General features: G+C 45.6%; 1 protein-coding gene across 1 annotated transcript; it reads left to right on the plus strand.

Moving 5' to 3' along the window:
• The first annotated feature begins 4,217 nt into the window (after window positions 1–4,217).
• Window positions 4,218–12,482, plus strand: POLR1F (RNA polymerase I subunit F). The gene is made up of 4 exons (XM_040964900.1): window positions 4,218–4,469; window positions 7,001–7,142; window positions 11,116–11,324; window positions 12,057–12,482. Exons 1-4 carry the CDS (start codon window positions 4,237–4,239, stop codon window positions 12,478–12,480), a joined length of 1,008 nt encoding a protein of 335 aa, XP_040820834.1. The 5' UTR covers window positions 4,218–4,236; the 3' UTR covers window positions 12,481–12,482.
• Window positions 12,483–19,119: the final 6,637 nt, after the last annotated feature.

Raw genomic sequence — 19,119 nt, forward strand, 5'->3', positions numbered from 1 at the left:
TGTGTCTGGTTTCCACCCCCACACTTTCCGTACCAGCTTCTTTGGAACTATTTTAATGTCAAGGCTCTTGGAGGTAACACCCCCACCAACTCTGCAGGTGGGTTATTAAACCACAGCTCTGAAGTCATCTTCAAAAGCTAAAGAAAGAAAGTTTCCTATTGTTTTGTTCTGCGATGAGCTGAAGACAGATGGCAGTAAGTGAAAGTTTGCCCAAGCCCCCCTGGTGAACACCATGGCTAACCTGATGAGCCAGGGGACCTGGGATTTGAAAGCCTTGCAAGAAGGCTGTAATGACCCTGCTGCAGAAAGGAGTGGCCAGTGGCCACAGAAAGGAGAGGCTGTGCTGGGTCAGGGAGGTGTGTTTTCTTATCCTAAAACAAGGCTCTCTGGAGGGAGTTACCCTGTCCCTTCCTCAGCCTCTGAAAGCAATCAGCCAGAGGTCAAAGCAACTCTCTAGCCTCTCTCTCTCTCTCTCTCTCTCGCTCTCTCTGTGTGTCTGTCTCTCTATCACACACACACACACACACACACACACACACACACCTTTGATCAAAGGAAACATGTAGACATTAGGTAAGTTTATAAAAATCACGTATTAGTTTATGCTTGTTGGTGGTCAAACTATTTCCTTGGTACACTGATGCAAACAGCCACGTGCCTGGTTCGTGACTTCATTGGCATCAATCACAGAGGGACAAAGATGATCAATCCAGGGGCCAGTACGATATCTCAACTGGCTAATCCTCAGCCGCCAAGCGCTGCTTTCCCATGTGGGCGCTGGCTGGTGTCCCAGCTGCTCCACATTCCATCCAGCTCCCTGCTTGTAACCCAGGAGAGCAGTGGAGGACTGCCCAAACCCTTGGGACCCTGTGCCCACGAGGCCGACCTGAAGGAGGCTCCAGGCTCCTGGCTTCATATCGGCTTAGCTCTGGCCACTAAGGCTATTTGGGAGTGAACCCACAGTTGGGAGATCCTTCTTTCCTCTTATCTCCATAAACCTACCTTTCCAATAACAATAAATACGTGTATTTTTAATTGTCACCCAGAACTTCCAGCCTGTATTTCGAGTCCTCTTGGTCAGTGGCTGTCACGTGTCAGCAGACATCAGGCTCTGGGAAGGTCTGACCAATCCGATTTCTGTGCTCCGTCCCCAGATGAATTCTGCTTGAGATAGAGTCCTGGAATTTTTATTTCTAACCTGTTGTAAGTTCATGGCATGCTGGGGCCTTCAGGCTTGGCTTCTGGATTTGCAGTTTCAGGTACTCTTTTAAAGAAGCTGAGTCTTAACTTACATATTTACTTGAGAGCATAGACACAGTGGGAGACACTGAGTGAATTTTTCCATCTGCTGGTTCATCCTCCAGAAAGCTGGAATAGTCAGGGTTGGGCATGTGGAAGCCAGGAACCAGGAATTCTGTCTGGGTCTCCCGCATGAATGCAGAGGTAAAGTATTTGAATTATCACCTGCTAGCATCTTAGCCACGTTAGAGGAAACGGGATAAGAAGTGGAGCAGCCCTGACTCTCACCCTGTGCTCATGTATGGATTCCAGTGCAGCAGAACACCACTCCAGAATTATTTGTTTCTGTGTATTTGTAGCAAATGTTTAGCTCGTGAAAAGTAAAATATGTTATGGTCAATATATATACTACAATGTGCTTATTTTTTAGACACAGTGTCTGTTAGTATCAACAAACTAAAAAGCAAGAAGCAGGAATTTTCATCGTTAAAAATGGCCCCAAATCATGCTTTTAAGAGATACTATAGGTAAATACAGTTATTAGTAATAACAATTTTGGACACTCCAGTGCATTAGGCTAAACCAAAACTTAGCACGTTTAAAGCTCATGTTTGCCATCTGCTGGCATAATTGTGAATTACATGTGCCCAGCATCACTCCATAACTGGTAACAAATTGGGTTCAGATTTTGCTTTTGTTTCTTTTTTTTCCAGAGCCCATCAGGCAAAAAACTTAAGTGTCTGTTGCCACCATATAAACTATATTTTACAGTCTACTTTAAAAAACTGAAAGCAAACAGTTTTCTAAATTTCTCACACTAAGTGCAAATTACTATTCTACTTCTTTCTGATAACAACCGAAACTGTAGATCAGAACTGCTGCGACACAGCCAGTCTCTATTCTGTCCTGCTGGACTGCAAGACTTGTCTTCCTTGACCGTTCATTATGGCGAGCAGGTAACAGATGAAGGCCCAAGGACTTGGGTTCCTACCACCCATGTAGGAGAGACTCACATGGAGTTCCTGGCTCCCGCCTTCAGCCTGGCTCAGAGCTGTCTGCTGCAGCAGCTGGGGAGTGAACCAGCACTTGGCAGATCTCTCCCCACCATTTTTCTCCATGTCTTCTTTCCAGTCACCTGCCTTTGAATTAAAGAAATACATGTCTTTCAAACTGGACACACGACTCGAAAATACAATCAGGGTTGCTACCACCATGGGTCTGACTTCATAAAACGATTCCCTAAAACCCCAGTGTCCACATGCTTAAACATGTGTAATTGCCATCATGGGTGCTGGCATAATGTATGCAGCACAGGGCCTGGCAAGTGTGCAATAAAGGGTAGCAATGTTAGCCTGTTTAGAGAAGTCTCCGTCAGTGCCAGGGACCACCTGGGCACGCAGAGTGCCCACAGCTTCAGGAATGACATCAAGCTCAGCCAGGCTGGAAACACTGAGCAAGGCTCTTCTCCACAGCCACGGGTAGGATTCTGCAGCCAAGTCAGGGGAAGAGCCACGACTTTTCCTACTCAGGCTGTGCCTGTCTTCAGTGGCGTCCGGCAGCCCTTCCCACCTGCAGCAGAGCTTCCGCCAAAGAAGACAGCGCCCCACCCGTGACACTCTCCGTGGCCTCTGCAAGGGCGGTAGGGCAAGTGACCTTCCCCGATTTGACGAGGAAGAAGCAGATTTCATGAGGTTGTTCGGGTGATGGAGGCGCAGTTCTCCGGGGAGCCAGGACTGTGTCCATTTCTCCCCAGTGTCAACCAGGGTCACCAGGCTGCAGAGCCCAGAGAAGGGAAGGGCCTGGCACCCTGGCGGCTACGGTAAAAGAGGAGCTTGGTGAACATGGTGACAGACACACAGGCCACTGGGACCCGACCCTAGGGTGAAAGGAAACTCTTTGCGGTGCAGAACCCAAGCTGAAAACTAATGTCCAAGTAGAAGTTTCCCAGCAAAAGAATTATCTCTACAAGGTGGGGAGAGAGTGTCTGCGGGAGAGGAGGAGGTTAGGGGGAGAGAGGAGAGGGAGGCAGAGGGAGGGAGAGCAAGAAAGGAAGGGGAGGGGGAGGTGGAGAGAAACAGGGAGGGGAAGGAGAGAAGTAGAGGGGGAAGGACGAAGGGGAAGGAAAATGGAGGAGGAGAGGGAGCCAGTGGAGGGAGGAGATGGAGGAGGGGACAGAAGAGGGAGGGAGTGAGGGGAGGCAGGCAGAGATGATGGAGGAGAGGCAGAGAGGAAGACAGAGGACACACGGAGACTGAGGAGCTGAGAGGGAGAGGAAGGAGGGGGGGGTGGGACAGGAGAGGGACGAGGGACAGAGGAGAGAGCCAGCAGGGTGGGGGGCATCGTGAGGAGACTAACACATCCAGATGTGAGGATACAATGTAGTAAGCATCTCCACTTCCAAAGATGGACTCCCAACGAAACTGCTTACTCTATCTTCACAATAGGATGCTGGACTCTGTCATGGTCCATGCCCGCAATGATGGACATATGACCGTATATGAAGAACTATACTGTAGTAATGAAACAGGGGAACTATACTGTGGTAATGAAATAGTAATGATAAGGGAAACCCCAGGAGCCTATGGAACTGTATCATAAAATGAATAATAATAAATAAATAAAATATTAAAAAGATGACGCTGTGGCACTTAGACACCACATTCAGGAGTCTGTTAAGGAATCCACAGGTTGAGGGAAGAGGAGGGAAGCGGGACAGGACAGCGCCCCGGTGTGCATTCAATTCAAACCCGGCGAGGCCCTTTGCAAAAGCGCACCTTCCGTAGCTGGAAAACAGGCAGGAGGTGGCGGGGCCTTCGCGCATGCTCCGTACGTGCCTTGGGCTCTAGACGCGCGGGGTAGCGGCTGCCCCCTGCTGGCCAGGCGTGCGCACGCAGCAGGGCGTGGGAGCCGGTAGATGACGTCAAAGTCCCGGCGACCGGCACGACGCGGAAAGGCCTGCGTCACTGGCGCGCGCCGAGGGGAAAGTTGACAAGACGCATGGCTGCGGGCGGCTCGGAGGCCCCGCGGCCCAAAGCGGCCCCGGAGGGGCAGGTTCCTTGCCTGGAGCTGCCGACCTACGCGGCTGCCTGCGAGCTGGTGCACGGCCCCTACTCCTGCCTGGTGGCCGGGCCGCACCGCCGGCACATCGCGCTGTCGCCACGGTATCTGCACAGGAAGCGCACCGGCATCCGCGAGCAGCTGGACGCCGAGCTGCTGCGCTACTCGGAGAGGTGCGGGACGGGCGGGCCGGGGCCGAGGGCCTCCCCGCAGGGACCCAGGCTGTGGGCTGAGAGGATCCTCCTCGCAAGGATGGTCCCCTCAGGGACCCTCCCGCACGGACCCTCCAGAGACACTCCCCTCATGGGCCCTCCCACAGGGACCCTCCTTGCAGGGGCCCGGGCTGTGGGGTGGGAGGACCCTCACCGCAGGACCCTCCCACATGGAACCTTCCCACTGGGACCTTCCCCGTAGACCCTCACCGGATGAGCCCTCCTGCATGGATTCTCCCAGCATGGCCCCTCCCCACAGGGATCCTCTCCATAGAGCCAGGACCCTATCCACAGGGACTAAGACCCTCCCAGCGTGGCCCCTCCCGGCATGGACCTCCCCCTCCTGGACGCTGCTGCATGGCCCCTCCCCGCAGGGACCCTCACCTCATGGACCCTGTCCACAGGGACCTGGACCTTCCCAGCATGGGCCCTCCCAGCAGGGACCCTCCTGCAAGGATTCTCCCCGCATGGACCTGGACTGTGAGGTGGGGGGACCCTCCCCCCAGGGCCCCGGACCGTGGTGTGGGTGGATTGGGCTGGACCATTCCGCAGGCTCATGCTGTGGCCGGTTGGGGTGCAGCATTGTGGGCATTTAGGGTCGCTTTGGTCTTAGGGTTTATGTAGGCTTCTTGGCCCTGATGAGATCAGGCGAGTGGGTAGTTTGTAACGTTGTGGAGGGTGCGCGCGCGCGCACACACATACACACACACACACCCCCAAGCCCTCCTAGTGCCTTGAAATTAAGGTATGAACAAGGTGTTCGGAAATCCTGGGAGGGGCGGTAGGCCTAACTATTCCCCGTGCAAGCAGGAGGAGGGGATGGAGTCCTGAACTGCAGGGAGATGTGACTGTGAGCCAGCGGGTCACTTACGTGTGATGCAGATCTAGGTTAAGTCCCATGGCTAGGAGGAAGACCAAGAGTGCAGCGTTTGGTTTGCCGACGGCATCGCTTGGGAGGGTTGTTGGAGGTGCCCGGACTTCCAGCAGACAAATGGGTGGTGGTCAGTGTGCCCTGGCCTGCGTTGGCTGGAGAGGTGGGCTGCAGTGGACCTGGGGCAGGGCGTTTCTGACAGGGAAAATGGGCGCCCCTCCGTTGCCGGTCAGGGATGGCAGGTGAAGCCTTCGTTAGTTTCCTGTTACGTGTGGTTGTTTGCCAGGAGGACTTTTTGCTGGATTTTTTTTTTTCTTGTTACAACTCATGTAAATAAGTGCTGTTGCGGAAGTTACAAATATAATGTTAGCTATAAGATGCGAAGGGAGGGCTGCAGGGGTGAAATGCAAGGCAAGGCTGCGTCATGGGGAGTTGAGTGAGGGCTGGAGAGAAGTGAGAGAGGTTTGAGGCTTCCATGGCTCAGTAAAGGGACCGCAAAAATGGTAGAATGCCATCTGCTATGTTTCTTAAGCAGGGTTAAAGCTGCCTGTTGTAACTAGCTCTGAGACTCCAGACAGGGTAGTTCATGTGCTGAATCCCAGGGCATGATGCGCTCCGTGGCATCCCAGCTGGTCCACGGAGCCCTCCTGTCTCCCTTGCTTTCGGGGAGTGATTGGGTTCTTGGCAAAGGGCCACACAGTCTCCCCTGAATTTAATGTTGTGTTGATGGGTGCGGACAATAGATGAGGTTGCAAAGTGTGTGTGTGTGTGTGTGTGTGTGTGTGGCCAGCCCCTTGATGTTTGATATCTCAAACAGGCTCTATTAGGAATAATCTTCCTGTTTTTTTACCGGGAGTCATGATACAAAAGTGATTGCATACAGCAGCAACAACAGATGCGCGCTGTGGTCCAGGGCACAGCCAGCTCAGTAGGCCTGCGTGCAGAGCAGGGATGCCACTGGACAGCAGTTCCCTGGGAGAACAGCCGTGACTCCAGGCTGACCTGACAGAGCTGAGGAAGTTTTGCTGCAAGGAGAGGGTGTGGTGGCAAAACCTTCAGTCTGAGAGCTGGGAAGTGACATTTTAAAGGAACCCTTTGCCCCAATCCTGTCTATCAAATGTGCAGAAAGTGGTGGCATCAGTTCTCAGCCTTTCCCTTGCCAGCCGCAGTCCTGCTTTGGGGCTTTCATATTCAGGTCTGCCGTGCTTCCCCTGCTCTGGGCCACGAACGGGTGGACAATACCCGGATTGCTGGTGATTCGTTCTTACAGCAGTACCCTGGCCTTTTCCCTGCCAACAGTCATTGTTTCTCTCGCTAACATGACTAGAATCCAAGCAGATAGCAAATGTGTTGCTCATGCATCATGGGGTATTTTGTTTCTGAGTGCTTGATTTCAAATAATCATTTTAAACCATAAATATTCACTTTTAACTTCTACTTCGGAACTTGTGGTGGAATGGACTAGCTAAGGTTGTTAAGGACTAATTAGAAGCATTGTATGTTTAATATGAGTGGTAAATGTTGGAATCGTGTGCTTTTTGGGCTAGTAAAACATCTAGTCAGTATGATAATGGCCTGATGGAAGAGAAGGTAAAACGTGGTCTTTGTTTCTTGTACCCAGCCTTCTAGGTGTCCCCATAGCATATGACAACATCAAGGTCGTGGGTGAGCTGGGGGACATTCACGATGACCAGGGACACATCCACCTTAACATTGAAGCGGATTTTGTTATTTTCTGTCCTGAACCAGGACAGAAGCTTAAGGTATGTGTCGTTTCTTCCTGTCTGTGTGTGTGTGTGTGTGTGTAATTATATTGTTAAGACTATATATCCCTTGAGACTCAAATAAATTGTTGTTGCCGATGAATGAAAATTATTATTTAAAAAGAAAAATTACTTTCTGTAAGTTCCAGGCAGGTGAGTTTAAACTGCGGTGCCCTGAGACCTGTGCATACACAGGATAAATGTCCCGTCCGATCTGTTGTCTGCATTGTGCCAGAATGGTTTTAAGAGGAAACCATCATAGTAATTATTTTTAAATGATATTTTAATTCTTCATAATTTTTCCTTTTTTCTTACACAGATTCCGCTAGTGTTACAATGGGTCTCAAAGAGCAGTTCAAATAACTGTGAGACAGGGCAGAAAATCCTGTTGGATTTACGGGGCACGTGCAGTTGGGTGGCCGAGCCGAAGGCAGCCAGCCGGGCCGCTGTGCTGGGGGAGTGCAGGCAGGCGAGGGCAGATCGTCCGGCTTCCCAGAAGCTGACGTGGAGACGGGAGGGGACCTCTGCTGAGACGTGTCCCCGTGCCTTCTGTACCCCACTCTTGTACCAGCGGCTGTGTGTGTGAGCATGCAAACAACTCACCCTGCTTCATACATATATGTGTGCTATTGTGCGTTCATATGTGTGTTTGTAGTCCTACCACTTGTTCCTTAAAAAATATAGACATTGCATAATGTTACAAATAACTTGGTACAGTTAATAAAATTATAGATATAATTTCACTGTGGCAAAAGCCATGAGGTCATACTATTTTTAAAATTTAATACTAATTAAAATAGTAGAAATAGTGTGTATTGCTTGCCAAATTGGGGTCTCACAACTGGGCCACCTACTGTTGAAGTTAGAAGTATATTTATACTTGAAAATTTCCAGGGGCTGGCACTGTTGCATAACTGACTAAACCTCCGCCTGCAATCACAAGCACCCCATGTCGGCACTGGTTCATATTCTGGCTGCTCACTTCTGATCCAGCTCCCTACTTGTGGCCTGGGAAAGCAGTGGAGGAAGGCCCAAAGCCTTGGGACCCTGCACCTGCGTGGCATCCCACGTTGAAGTTCTAATTTGAGACCTACTCGCTCGGCCTCCAATTTCATTCCAGCTTCATGCTAACACAACTGGGAAAGCAGCAGAGGAGAGCAGAAGGGCTTGGGCCCTCTGTGTGGGAGGGCTGATTGGGGTTCTGTTTGGCTAGCTTCAGGCTGGCCCGGGTCCTCTGTTGTGGACATCTGGGGACTGAACCACTGTGTGGGGAATCCATCCTTCTCCCTGTGGTGCTCTGCCGCTCAAACAGAATGAATAAGCACATCTCCAAAAAATGAAAAGAAACCCCCATATATTTTGTATAAATTATTATCACAAATGTGAACATGTACATGCTGTTACATTCAGGTTTCGCCAGAAAAATTAAATGAAAAATAGCCTTTTTATTCTCAACCCTGAACAGGATGCAGTTCTCAAGTCCTTTTGACTGGTAACGTTTTCGGTGTTCCCTTGTGTGCAGGGCGCTGTGGTTTCTGTGTAATGCACAGGTCGCAGTGCGCTGGCCAGGAGTGCTGGCAGGTCTTGGTCCATTCCACCTGCTGAGACCAGCGCGCCTTTCCCTTTCCCTGGTACAAGTGTGGTTTGGCTTTCTTTGATCAGGGATTTGTTGTGTTCTGTGATTCAGTGTTGCTGGACTCACTCATTACACTTCATTACGTCAGCCCGCTGTGCTTCGCCCGTGGTGCTGTGTACTTGTTACTGTTCGTGGCACACAGTTCTGTGGGTGTATGCCTGTCGGACTGTCTCTCTTGTTGTACATTTCGGTCATGTCCAGCCTGGTGCTGGTAGGAATGAAGCCGTGATAGACATACATTCTTACTTCTCTACAGTAAGTAACTTTTAGTGGAAGTGGTGTGCCACGGGCTGAGTGTGCATTTGCCTTTATAAAAGATTATTGTCAGACTAATTTCCCATTCAGCTCTTCTGGTTATTCTGTATGGTTGTCAGTATTTGGTGTGTCAATTTTTTAATTTTACCCGTGGGCATATAGTAGTATCCCATTATTATTTTAATTTGTATTTGTCTCATGAGAAATTTTCCATATATTTGAACAAAAATGGTCTTTTCTAATGCGTTGTCAGTTTTCAATTCATTTTCAATTTTCATTACTCAGTGTTAATTTTTTTAAAATCCTTTTAATTTTGTTAACATTTATTTATTCATTTTGAAAGTCAGAGTTACAGAGAGCGATCTTCCTTCTGCTGGTTCACTCCCCAGGTGGCCACCATGGCCAGCATGTGGCCAAGCTAAAGCCAGGAGTTTCACCCAGGTCTCCCACATTCAGTGACTTAATTGTGTATGACGGAGAAACTGTTAAAGGGATCCAACTCAGTATTGTGCACTTTGATGTTTATTGTTTTCTAGATCTCATTGAAAAGATTTTTCTACCCCTGAGTAGGGATGTTCTCGTGAGCTGCTGTGAGGGAGGCCTTGAGATCTGTTGTCATGTTCCTAGAGCTTTCTAGTAGCCCCAAAGCTTGAAATTTCTAAAGACCTTTTGGTTGATTTTTTTAATTGATAAAACCATTTTTAGATCCGCTTTAGCTTTGTAGAAAAAATGAGTGGCTCGCCCAGGGTCCCACATTCACATCCCCAGGTGTGCACACAGTTAGCTGTGTTCCTGACACCATCTTCTGTTTGCACTGCGTTTGTTACCAATTTTTATGGCAGTGTGGGCACTTTTGTTCCTTCATATTGCTGGGAAAGTTGTCTTACCTTATTTCTTGGTTTTGAGATAATTTTTTCATTTACATTGCAGTCAAGCATAATGGCTTGCAGCTTCTGTTGGAGTTGAGTCTGTGTCGTGACTGGTGTCTAATGTCGCACCGTCACGTGAAACAGCTGCTCTGCCCTAAACCCTTTGTGTGCTCCACCTGCTCACCTCCTTTTCCCTGGTGTCTGACAACCGCTGATCTTTGGACTGCCAGCATAATTTTGCCTCTTCCGGGATGTTGTTGGAGACATTCAGTATGTAGCTTCTTAAGCTTCTTTAAGTCTATGTATGTTTCCCCCAGTCTCTCTGCAGTTTTAGAGGTCTCTTCATTTTTGTTTCTAATTAATACTGCATTCTGTGAGTACAGTTTACCTCGAGGACGCAGAAGCCACAGTGGAGACACTCAGGCCTGACCCTGGTCTAGGAGAGCTTTGTTCTGCTGTTAAAGAGCATTGCACACATGGCAGTGTCACATACAGATCTGTACTTCCGAAAATGTGATTTTTTTATGTTTCAGGGTTTTCATTCAAATACATTGCGTGCAAATATCCTCACAAATGGAAGAAAAGAGAACTAGGTTTTGTGGAAAGTTTCAGCATAAGCTTAAAGTCCTATGGCATATGCGTTTCCTTTAGTTTGAGGTCCTGTGATGTTCTTGTTTTTTAGCCACATATGCCATATTCTGAATTTACACATAAACGGTAGGCTTCCATCATGCTAACCTGAGTCACTGAAAAGTGCACTCGAATCTTGGAAATCCAGAATACTTATGGAAAAGTATCGTCAGTTTCATTTACAGAAAGCGTATGTTTCCACGTGCAGGTCTCATGAAAGTGTATTTCCAGCCTGGTTTCAATGTGGCTCCCCAGGGCACTCCACAGAGGGACAGAGGCATCTTGGTGGTGGCAGGAGGAAGGCTCTTAGAGGGACTGTGTGTTTTATCCAGGTGGACAGTTGGCAGCCAGTTACTTGTTTGATAAAATTTGCGCTTTTAGCAAACTCTAGTGTTTTAAAGTGATGTTACTGTTTGACATGTGGTAAATCTTCATTGAGGTAAACTTTTTCTGTGTTCAATGTCCTTTATTTGATTTTTTTTTTCCTTTCTTTGAAGATCTGTTCGAAACTTATTGTTTGTTTCATCTTTTAATTTCGCGGATCTCTTTTTGATGTGTGTTTTCTCCTTTCCTTCCTCCACAGGGTATGGTTAATAAGGTGTCTGCCAGCCACATTGGCTGCCTGGTCCATGGGTGTTTTAATGCGTCCATCCCCAAACCTGAGAAGATGTCTTCTGAGCAGTGGCAAACCTTGGAGGTAGACGTGGGTGATGAGCTGGAGTTTGAAGTGTTTCGCTTAGACTCCGATGCTGCTGGAGTGTTCTGCATTCGAGGAAAACTGAATGTCAGCAGGTTAGTGTTTCCTGGCTGTTGGTTTTTGAAGAAGTTGATCTCTGAACTTGAAACAAACACTGTGCATCATGCTGTAAAGCACCTGAACTGCTTTCGTTTTCATACAGTGAAGCAAGGTCACCTGATCCTCTACTGTTGTCCGAGGCAGATATGTTGATGTCTGCGTTTCTGTGTATAGAATTTCTTAAAGAATGACTCTGATCTTCCGCTTGGTTCCATGGGAGATAAGTTTGTAAGAGGGGAGGAGGTGGACACCGTCAGGAAGTAGTACTGATGCTAACAATTTTTCCCAGATTTCACATTAGTAAGTTGCCACATTATGGTTCAAGTTCTGGAACATCTGCCCAGTAGAACACTGATGTTCACGATGTGCAGCATGTGCACCAGGCAGACACCTCACAGTGAAGCAGTGTGTGGTGAGGAATGACAATTTTAATGTCATCTGCTTACAGTTACTTAGTTATCCATGGCAGGTGCTACTTTATAGGACTTTTATAGTGCTGGGCAGAGAACTACTTCATTAATCCTTGTTGTTTTTGTGTGACGTAAAATAATCAACTTTGAAGTAACATGCCTACAAGTAAGACAACAGATAGTTATTTGAAGCAGATTGAAGCAGTGTAGTGGTCAGGAAGCGACATCAGGAAACTCTGATCAATCCTGAAAGTGTATTTTTATCAGATGTCAGTGATTTTGCCAGTAATAATAATGTTTTAAACTATGAAATTACAGTTTACCATCCAAGTGTTCCGAGGTTTCTGAGCAAGTAACAGAAACTAACCCTGAAGAAGCTGTTGAAAAGCCTGCTAAAAAGAAAAAGAAAAAGAAGAAAGAGCCAGACACCTGTGACGTGGACAGTGGTGTTCCCGAGGCAGAGCCAGCCGAGTGTGCGGATGCTGTCCCCTCCGCAGAGGAGCAGGACCTGCAGGCTGCCGAGCCCGTGAATGGCCTCTGCGAGGGAGAGCCCCGGAAGAAGAAGAGCAAGAAGAAGAAGCATCAGGAGGATCCTGGGCAGGACCCTGTGTTCCAGGGCAGTGACTCCAGTGGTTACCAAAGTGACAATAAAAAGAAAAAGAAGAAGAGGAAACACAGAGAGGAGGCCGAACTTACACCGATTTTGGAATGTGCAAAACCGAAAAAGAAGAGAGAAAATTAATTGTCTTTAATGTGTTTTAAATATATTCAGTTTTCAAAACACCGGTTTATACATAATGAATGAAATAAATGTTTCCAATGACATGACATACCTATGTGTACCAGTAGTTTACAAAACAGGGACTGTTGGTTCCACAGTTGGAATATTTTTGTATTAAAATTGCAAAATTGTCTATAAATGTATTTGAGGAATTCCAGTGTTATTAAGGTCATTTTATTATGTGCAGAAAAGCAGAAGAAAGCTGTTCTCACTGCTAGCTTCGACATTTTTCCAGTTTTTACACTTTGCATAAAGTTGTTCAATGATCTGAAGACTAATAGAGAGTTTTATTATACTACATCATTTGTATCATTACATAATTGCCTCATATTTTTTTCTTTGTAATAGGCATCCCCTTGAGTCATTACATATCATTTTATTTTGCCACTTTCAGGTTTTCCTTTGTCATGACTTGCACAGCACTTCTCTCTGACTCAGAGTGGTGTGCCACACGGCTTGTGGCGTCCCCAGAATGTGAGCCTTACCGCTGCTGATGGGTGGCTGGAAGACACGTGCGCTGTCTGTTCCTGGCAGGTGCAGGTGTGCTGTTTGCCTTTTCCCAAGCCCGAGGTTGGTGAGAAAGGCAGTGCCCCTGTGCCTGTCACTGTGCCTTAGGCTTCTTGGTTTTGTTGCATGTCGGAGGAGTAGAGTTTGATGAAGACAGGATTCATGTGGTTCAGAAGTCTCCTATGTTAACTATTGTGGCAGGCCACTTAGAGACTGTTCTGAAGAGAACACAGATGTTCACTCTTTCCCTGGAGAAAGTGGGGAGTAAAATTGGTTCGTTGCAGAACACTGAGTAATGACAAGCTGATTGAAGTCAGTGATACCTGGCCATATTCATTTGTCTGGAACATATGGGATCATCTGTGTGTTAGATGTGGTCCCTTCCATCATGAAGGAACACGTGGAAAACTAGTCCTTGTGAGAAGAGGATGTGTCAAGTTTCTTATGGCATTTACCTAGAAATGTGCTGGTTTCCATTTAGTGTTGCATGATGACGTTCTGCAGCTGATATGTCCTTAGCTAAAGTCCACAGGGAATAGGATTTTGAGAGTGGCAGCCAATTTGCAACTTTGACAATGGAAGCTTGAAGGCCAGTGTCTTCCAGTGCAATGGAAGTTCGTGTGACACTTCACGTCTTGAAATGCGGCTGCTGTGAATTGAAATATGATGCCAGTGTAAGACGTATGCCAAATTTTCAGGAAATACAAAGATGAATGCCAAGTTTTCCAGTGTTTATATTGGTAAGCTACAATGTTTTTGGAGTAGTGGCTTAATTATTGTAACTTCAGTCATTATTTTTCAGTTGTTTTTCTACAGAAATATCAAAAACTGAGCAGGAGGCTCCTGTGTGTGGACAGTGCTTTTAAAGGAAGTATGAGTTGAAAAAGTTGAAATAAGCTGTATTATCAAGATTTAATGTAGCAGAATACCCAGCAAATGTCTAATAAATGGTTCCGGTGAGTTATAAAATTTGATTATGTAATTGTGGCAGGGTTCAAAAATACAGGAAATTTATTTTTAATGAAACTAATTTATCTCCCCATTGTGTACACATGATGCAAAGATATCTAATTTATGCTGTTCATAGAAAAATGTGCTTTAGCAACGTTAACAACACTCCCATATTGTTTTTTTGTTTCAACTGATACTTGTAATGATATTTTAAAGCATTTTGCATATTTGAAGGAGAAAAAGGAGCTATATGCAGAACTTGAAGCTTTATCTGTAATTTTTTTCAACAAGGAAAATTGAAAAGTCACAGCTGTTGATTTGTCTTGGCTAGACTTGTAGGGACTTCTGGAAGGACCTGATGAGGGAGTCCTTCATCTATTCCTCAAAACCTCGTCCCATTCCCTGCTAGCCCAGGCTGGCGTGCTCTGGCTGGTGAGATGCACAGCCATGAGTAAATGGAGGATGCAGAAAGGCTGAGTCAGGGGTGGGTGCAAACATGATACCGCGTGGGCAGAATGAAGCAGAGGGAGGTGCTCGGGCTGGTTCCTGGCTGTACAACCTCGTGGCAGGTGCAGAGGGAAAAGCTGTTGCATTTCGGGGTGAGTCCCGAGAGAGGCATCCGATGCAGAACGTCTCAGACACTCAAACCACGTGAAGTTTCCCCAGAATAGACAGGGCTGTGTGCTCATGTGAACAAAATCCTTTTCTTCAGCACGTTGTTTTCTGCTCCCAAGAATGTACAGTCTTGTTTCAAACTTGTTCATGAAGACTGTCTCAGAATCATATTTTTCACCAAATAAGCCCCCTATGGTCTATGGCAATGTCTTCATTAGATCTACTATATTTAGCAGTGGCTGTTACATGGCACAGGCAACAGCAGAATATGTTTAAATCGAAGTTAAAAGCACAATATCAAATGATACCATTTTGCCTCTGGTGTGATGTTTATAACCTCTTCACTCATTGTGCGGATTCATTCATTGTTCTGCTTACATGTGATGTGGTTTGCATTGTTATCACTAACTTAGAAAACTCCAAGCAGAATAGATTTGGTCCCTTTCATTTTGTACATTTGTCCATGGATCAAATTTGGACATTGTTCTTTTAGATAGAAGATACTTTGCATTACAAAATCAATATTCATTAAAAACACATTTGGGATTGGGCGGAAGTACACGCATCTCCCCACTCTGAACAGGCATTGACCACCCTGTCCCTCCTCCACCACACACACAAACACACACAACAGTATTAATTTCAAGGAGTAAGCATTGCTAGTTTCATGTGCCATTTTCAAAATTTTGTGGAAAAAATCAATCACTACTCTGGACCTTTTATTTGATATTATAGGTTTCCCATGTGACTTTGTAAAGGTCTCCCTATTTTTGATGTTTGCAGAACTTCAATAATTTGTTTCATTTCCTAATGATAAATGTTTAAGGTTTGACGCTTTCACTTTTAGCAATAGATATGTTGAGGAAGTCTGTGTTTGCCTGACAAAGTTGCAGAGGAGAAATTATAGATGTTTCAGGGAATAAACAGTTTTAGCTTTGATGTATATCAGATTTTCATCCCAAAGTTGTACCAGTTCAAGATCCTGTGGAAACTGCTGGTTGGTTTACTTTTTAAATAATCTGATAGGTGGAACGATTGTATAATTGATAACTAGTTATCCGTGAACTTGAGCCACTTTTGTATGTACATTTATTTTCCTGTGAGTTGATCTTCACATTCTGTGATCATTCTGTGGGATGTTTTTCTAATTCTTGCTCATATTTTAAGAGCTCTCCACATATTAAGGATAATCATGCTTTTCTACTTTTCATGTTTTAAACATTGGTTGTCATTTATGTTTTGATATGCTATTCAGAAATGTTTATGTAATGAAGAATCTTTAGCTCAGTGTTTTTATAAAGGCATTTCCCAACCCTAGATTGTAAAAAATGCTTAAATTTCGTCTCAGTACTTGTATCATTTTGCTATATTTAAATTTTTTTGTCCATCTGAGATTGGGAAATGGTTTGATGCAAATATTTTTTCTTTCTCTGATGGTCCATATGTGCCAAGTGATTAACTTATTTTCTTTGTTGATGGGAGAACTATCTGAGCCTATTCCACATGCCACAAACCATTGTCCTGTTTCCTTCTGAGGAAGCTACCCTGATCACTGTCCTGTGGTGGGCAGCATCCTTAGATGCCCATGAGATTTCCCACCCTTACCATTGGGACCAAGATGATAAATGTCACCTCTGTGATTAGGCTGTGTTATGTGGCACATCTGGCTTTGAGCAAGGCTGAACATGAAGCCTGACCGAGTCCGTGAGCCCTTCCTTGTCCGTTTTTCTGCAGATGGCAGCAGGTGTGGGAGATGAGGGCTTGGTTCCTCCCTGCCTGTTGCGACCACTTAGGAGCAGGGGATGCAGTGAGCCAGTGGATGGGAGACCTCTCATCTGTGCTGCTTTACTTACAGATTAATATATCTTTTAAAAGATTGGTTCTTGTAAAATCAGGGGAAAAAGCTTTAAGGGAATTTGGAATTGCACGAAGGCGAGGAATGAATTGAGGAACAACAGTTCTGTAAACTACTTAATTTTCCTTAGCAAAAAAAGTCAGATCTTTTCGTTCCAGTCTATGACTGTTCAGTGGAACTAAATTTATATCTCTTAAGGTCTTAAGTTTACTTTTAGGAATTTTGTAACATTTACTGCTTTTGCTAATGATTTGGGGCTTTTGTTTGTTTTTAAGGATTTATTTTATTTTACTCAAAAGTCAGATACACAGAGAAGAGAAGAGACAGGACGGTCTGCGATCAGTTGATTCACTCCCTAAATGGCCAGTGCTGAGTCAATCTGAAGCCAGGAGCCCAGAGCCTCTTCTGTGTCTCCCATGTAGGTGCAGGGTCTCAAGGCATTGGACCATCCTCCACTGCTTCCCCGGTCCAGAAGCGGGGAGCTGGATGGGAAGCAGGCTGCTGGGATTAGAACCGGTGCCCATATGGGATCCTGGCACTTTCAAGGCAAGAACTTTGGCCACTAGGCTACCACACCGGGCCCTGTTTGTTTTTAGCATTACATTTCCTGTCTGGTTCTTACCAACATGGAAGAAGTCAGTCTATTTACTGAACTAACCTGACATGATAAAATGTTTATCTTCTCAATCTCCACTGATTTTATCTGGCAGGTTTGCCCATTTTGTTTTATTTTTTAATTTATACCGTTTACCAAATCCTCTGTGTGTGTGTGTTGGGTTAAATTCTTAGATCTTATTAATTGGAAGCATTATCATTTGCTACTGAAAACATTTGACCCTAAAATCTCTTTGCTTTCAGTCTTGTAGGCTTGTTTTTCTTTTAGAATTCAGGTATGTGAACTGCAGAGTTAGAGAGAAGGAAGAGATCCGTGTGCTGGATCACTCCCCAGTTGGCTGGAACGGCACAGACTGGGCCAGACCAAAGCCAGAAGCTTCTGAATTTCCCACATGGGGCGGGGGCGTGTGGGCCTTCCTCTGCTGCTTATCCAGACATTAGCAAGGAGCTGGATCAGAAGTGACACCAGGGATGTGTGTTTCACAGGCAACAGCTTCATGTGCTGTGCCACAATGCCACGCCCACATGTTCATATGTATTGTTCATATGTATTGTTCTGGTTGGTTCCAATGTCTAGATAACTGATTTCTTTGGCTCAATGAGCGGAGCTGGGTCAGGCCGAAGTCAGGAGCTCCATACTACATCCACGTCTCCTGCAGCTGGCATGAAATGGGGTGCTGCAGCTATCGCTTGCTGCCTGCCGTGCTGTGCAGCAGGAGGAAGCTGGTGGGAAGCAGAGCGGTCAGGACTCAAACCACACGGGATGTGGACATCGCACTCTGTGCCATAAGCCATGGTAGCTAACCAGCCGTGCCAGCACTCCTCCACTGCCCCTGCTCAGTTAATGGCCATTTTCACGTTGCTCATTTCTAGCTCTAGTGTCCATTGTGGGATTCGTGAGTGAGCTCTGATTTCTACTTTTAGAAGTTGAAACTTCCCCTGGAGCCCTCAAAAAACGTTTTATATAAAAAAATATATATATTTTTACATACAACGGTGAACTGTTGAAATCAATGTTATATACCATAAAGTAAGAAGAAGCTTGGGAAATCATGGATAGCTCTGCAAATGATGTGACTTTGGTCATAGCTCCTGGGTAATTCATGGGAGGTTCAAGAACTATTCAGCCCAATGTATCATTGACTCTTACTAAAAATGATGTTCTGATACATGATCTGAACAGTTTTCTCTCCCAAATCTCTCTTCTGGCGGCAGTAAATCACATTAAGGTATTGTTTTGTCTTTCGTTTCTTTCAAATAAATATTTAGCACATTGGATCATCTTAAATCCCAATTGCCTTTTCTCAAACAGCGAACGGCAAACCTGTTTCCATTTATTTGATAACTTGTCCTGAATGTCTTTGCAAGCATTCTGTATGGCAAAAATTTAGTGGGTTATAAAATGAGAATGGTTGAGAATAGAAACAGAATCCTCAAACATCATTCTGCAACCAGGATTTCAGGGGAAATAAGCTGTAGTCTTTATAGTTTTAGGTAATTAGTTCCACGTTTGTTGGCTATAATAAGAAATTCTGTGGTGCTTATTGACCCGAAAAGGAAAAACCAAGATAAATGAAATATCTTGCCAAATTCTTGTCTTATTTAACAGCTGGTCTAGAGTTTAAAATGGGAATGTATTAGTAAATAGAATGACCTAGAAATTTATGAGGTTATGACGAGAAAAATACTATCAATGAATTTCCTGTGATTTCTGCATCTCATCATATTTTAATAGGCTAATATCTTAGAGATTTTGTGATCTGTTACATCAGATTACCAGTTAAGTAGGATCCTCATTAGCATCAAAAAATCAAATACGCACACACACACAGGGAATCCTGAAAAATATTAATTTTGCAAGTGAATGACCAAGCAAGGATATTTCCCTGAGTTGTGCTCTTAGACCAACATATGCAACACAGAGGAGAAAAAGACCCAGGGGACATGCATTGGCAGCTAACAGAGTATTGCTGTGTTACACAGAGCACACATGGAGTGGCGTAGAGTCCATCGGAAAGCCGTCCTCTTGGACTTCTGTGGTCGGTAAACCAAGGCGT

Source organism: Ochotona curzoniae, unplaced genomic scaffold (genome assembly GCF_017591425.1).
Source record: "Ochotona curzoniae isolate NIBS_2020 unplaced genomic scaffold, NIBS_Ocur_1.0 scaffold_3835, whole genome shotgun sequence".
Classification (NCBI taxonomy): domain Eukaryota; kingdom Metazoa; phylum Chordata; class Mammalia; order Lagomorpha; family Ochotonidae; genus Ochotona; species Ochotona curzoniae.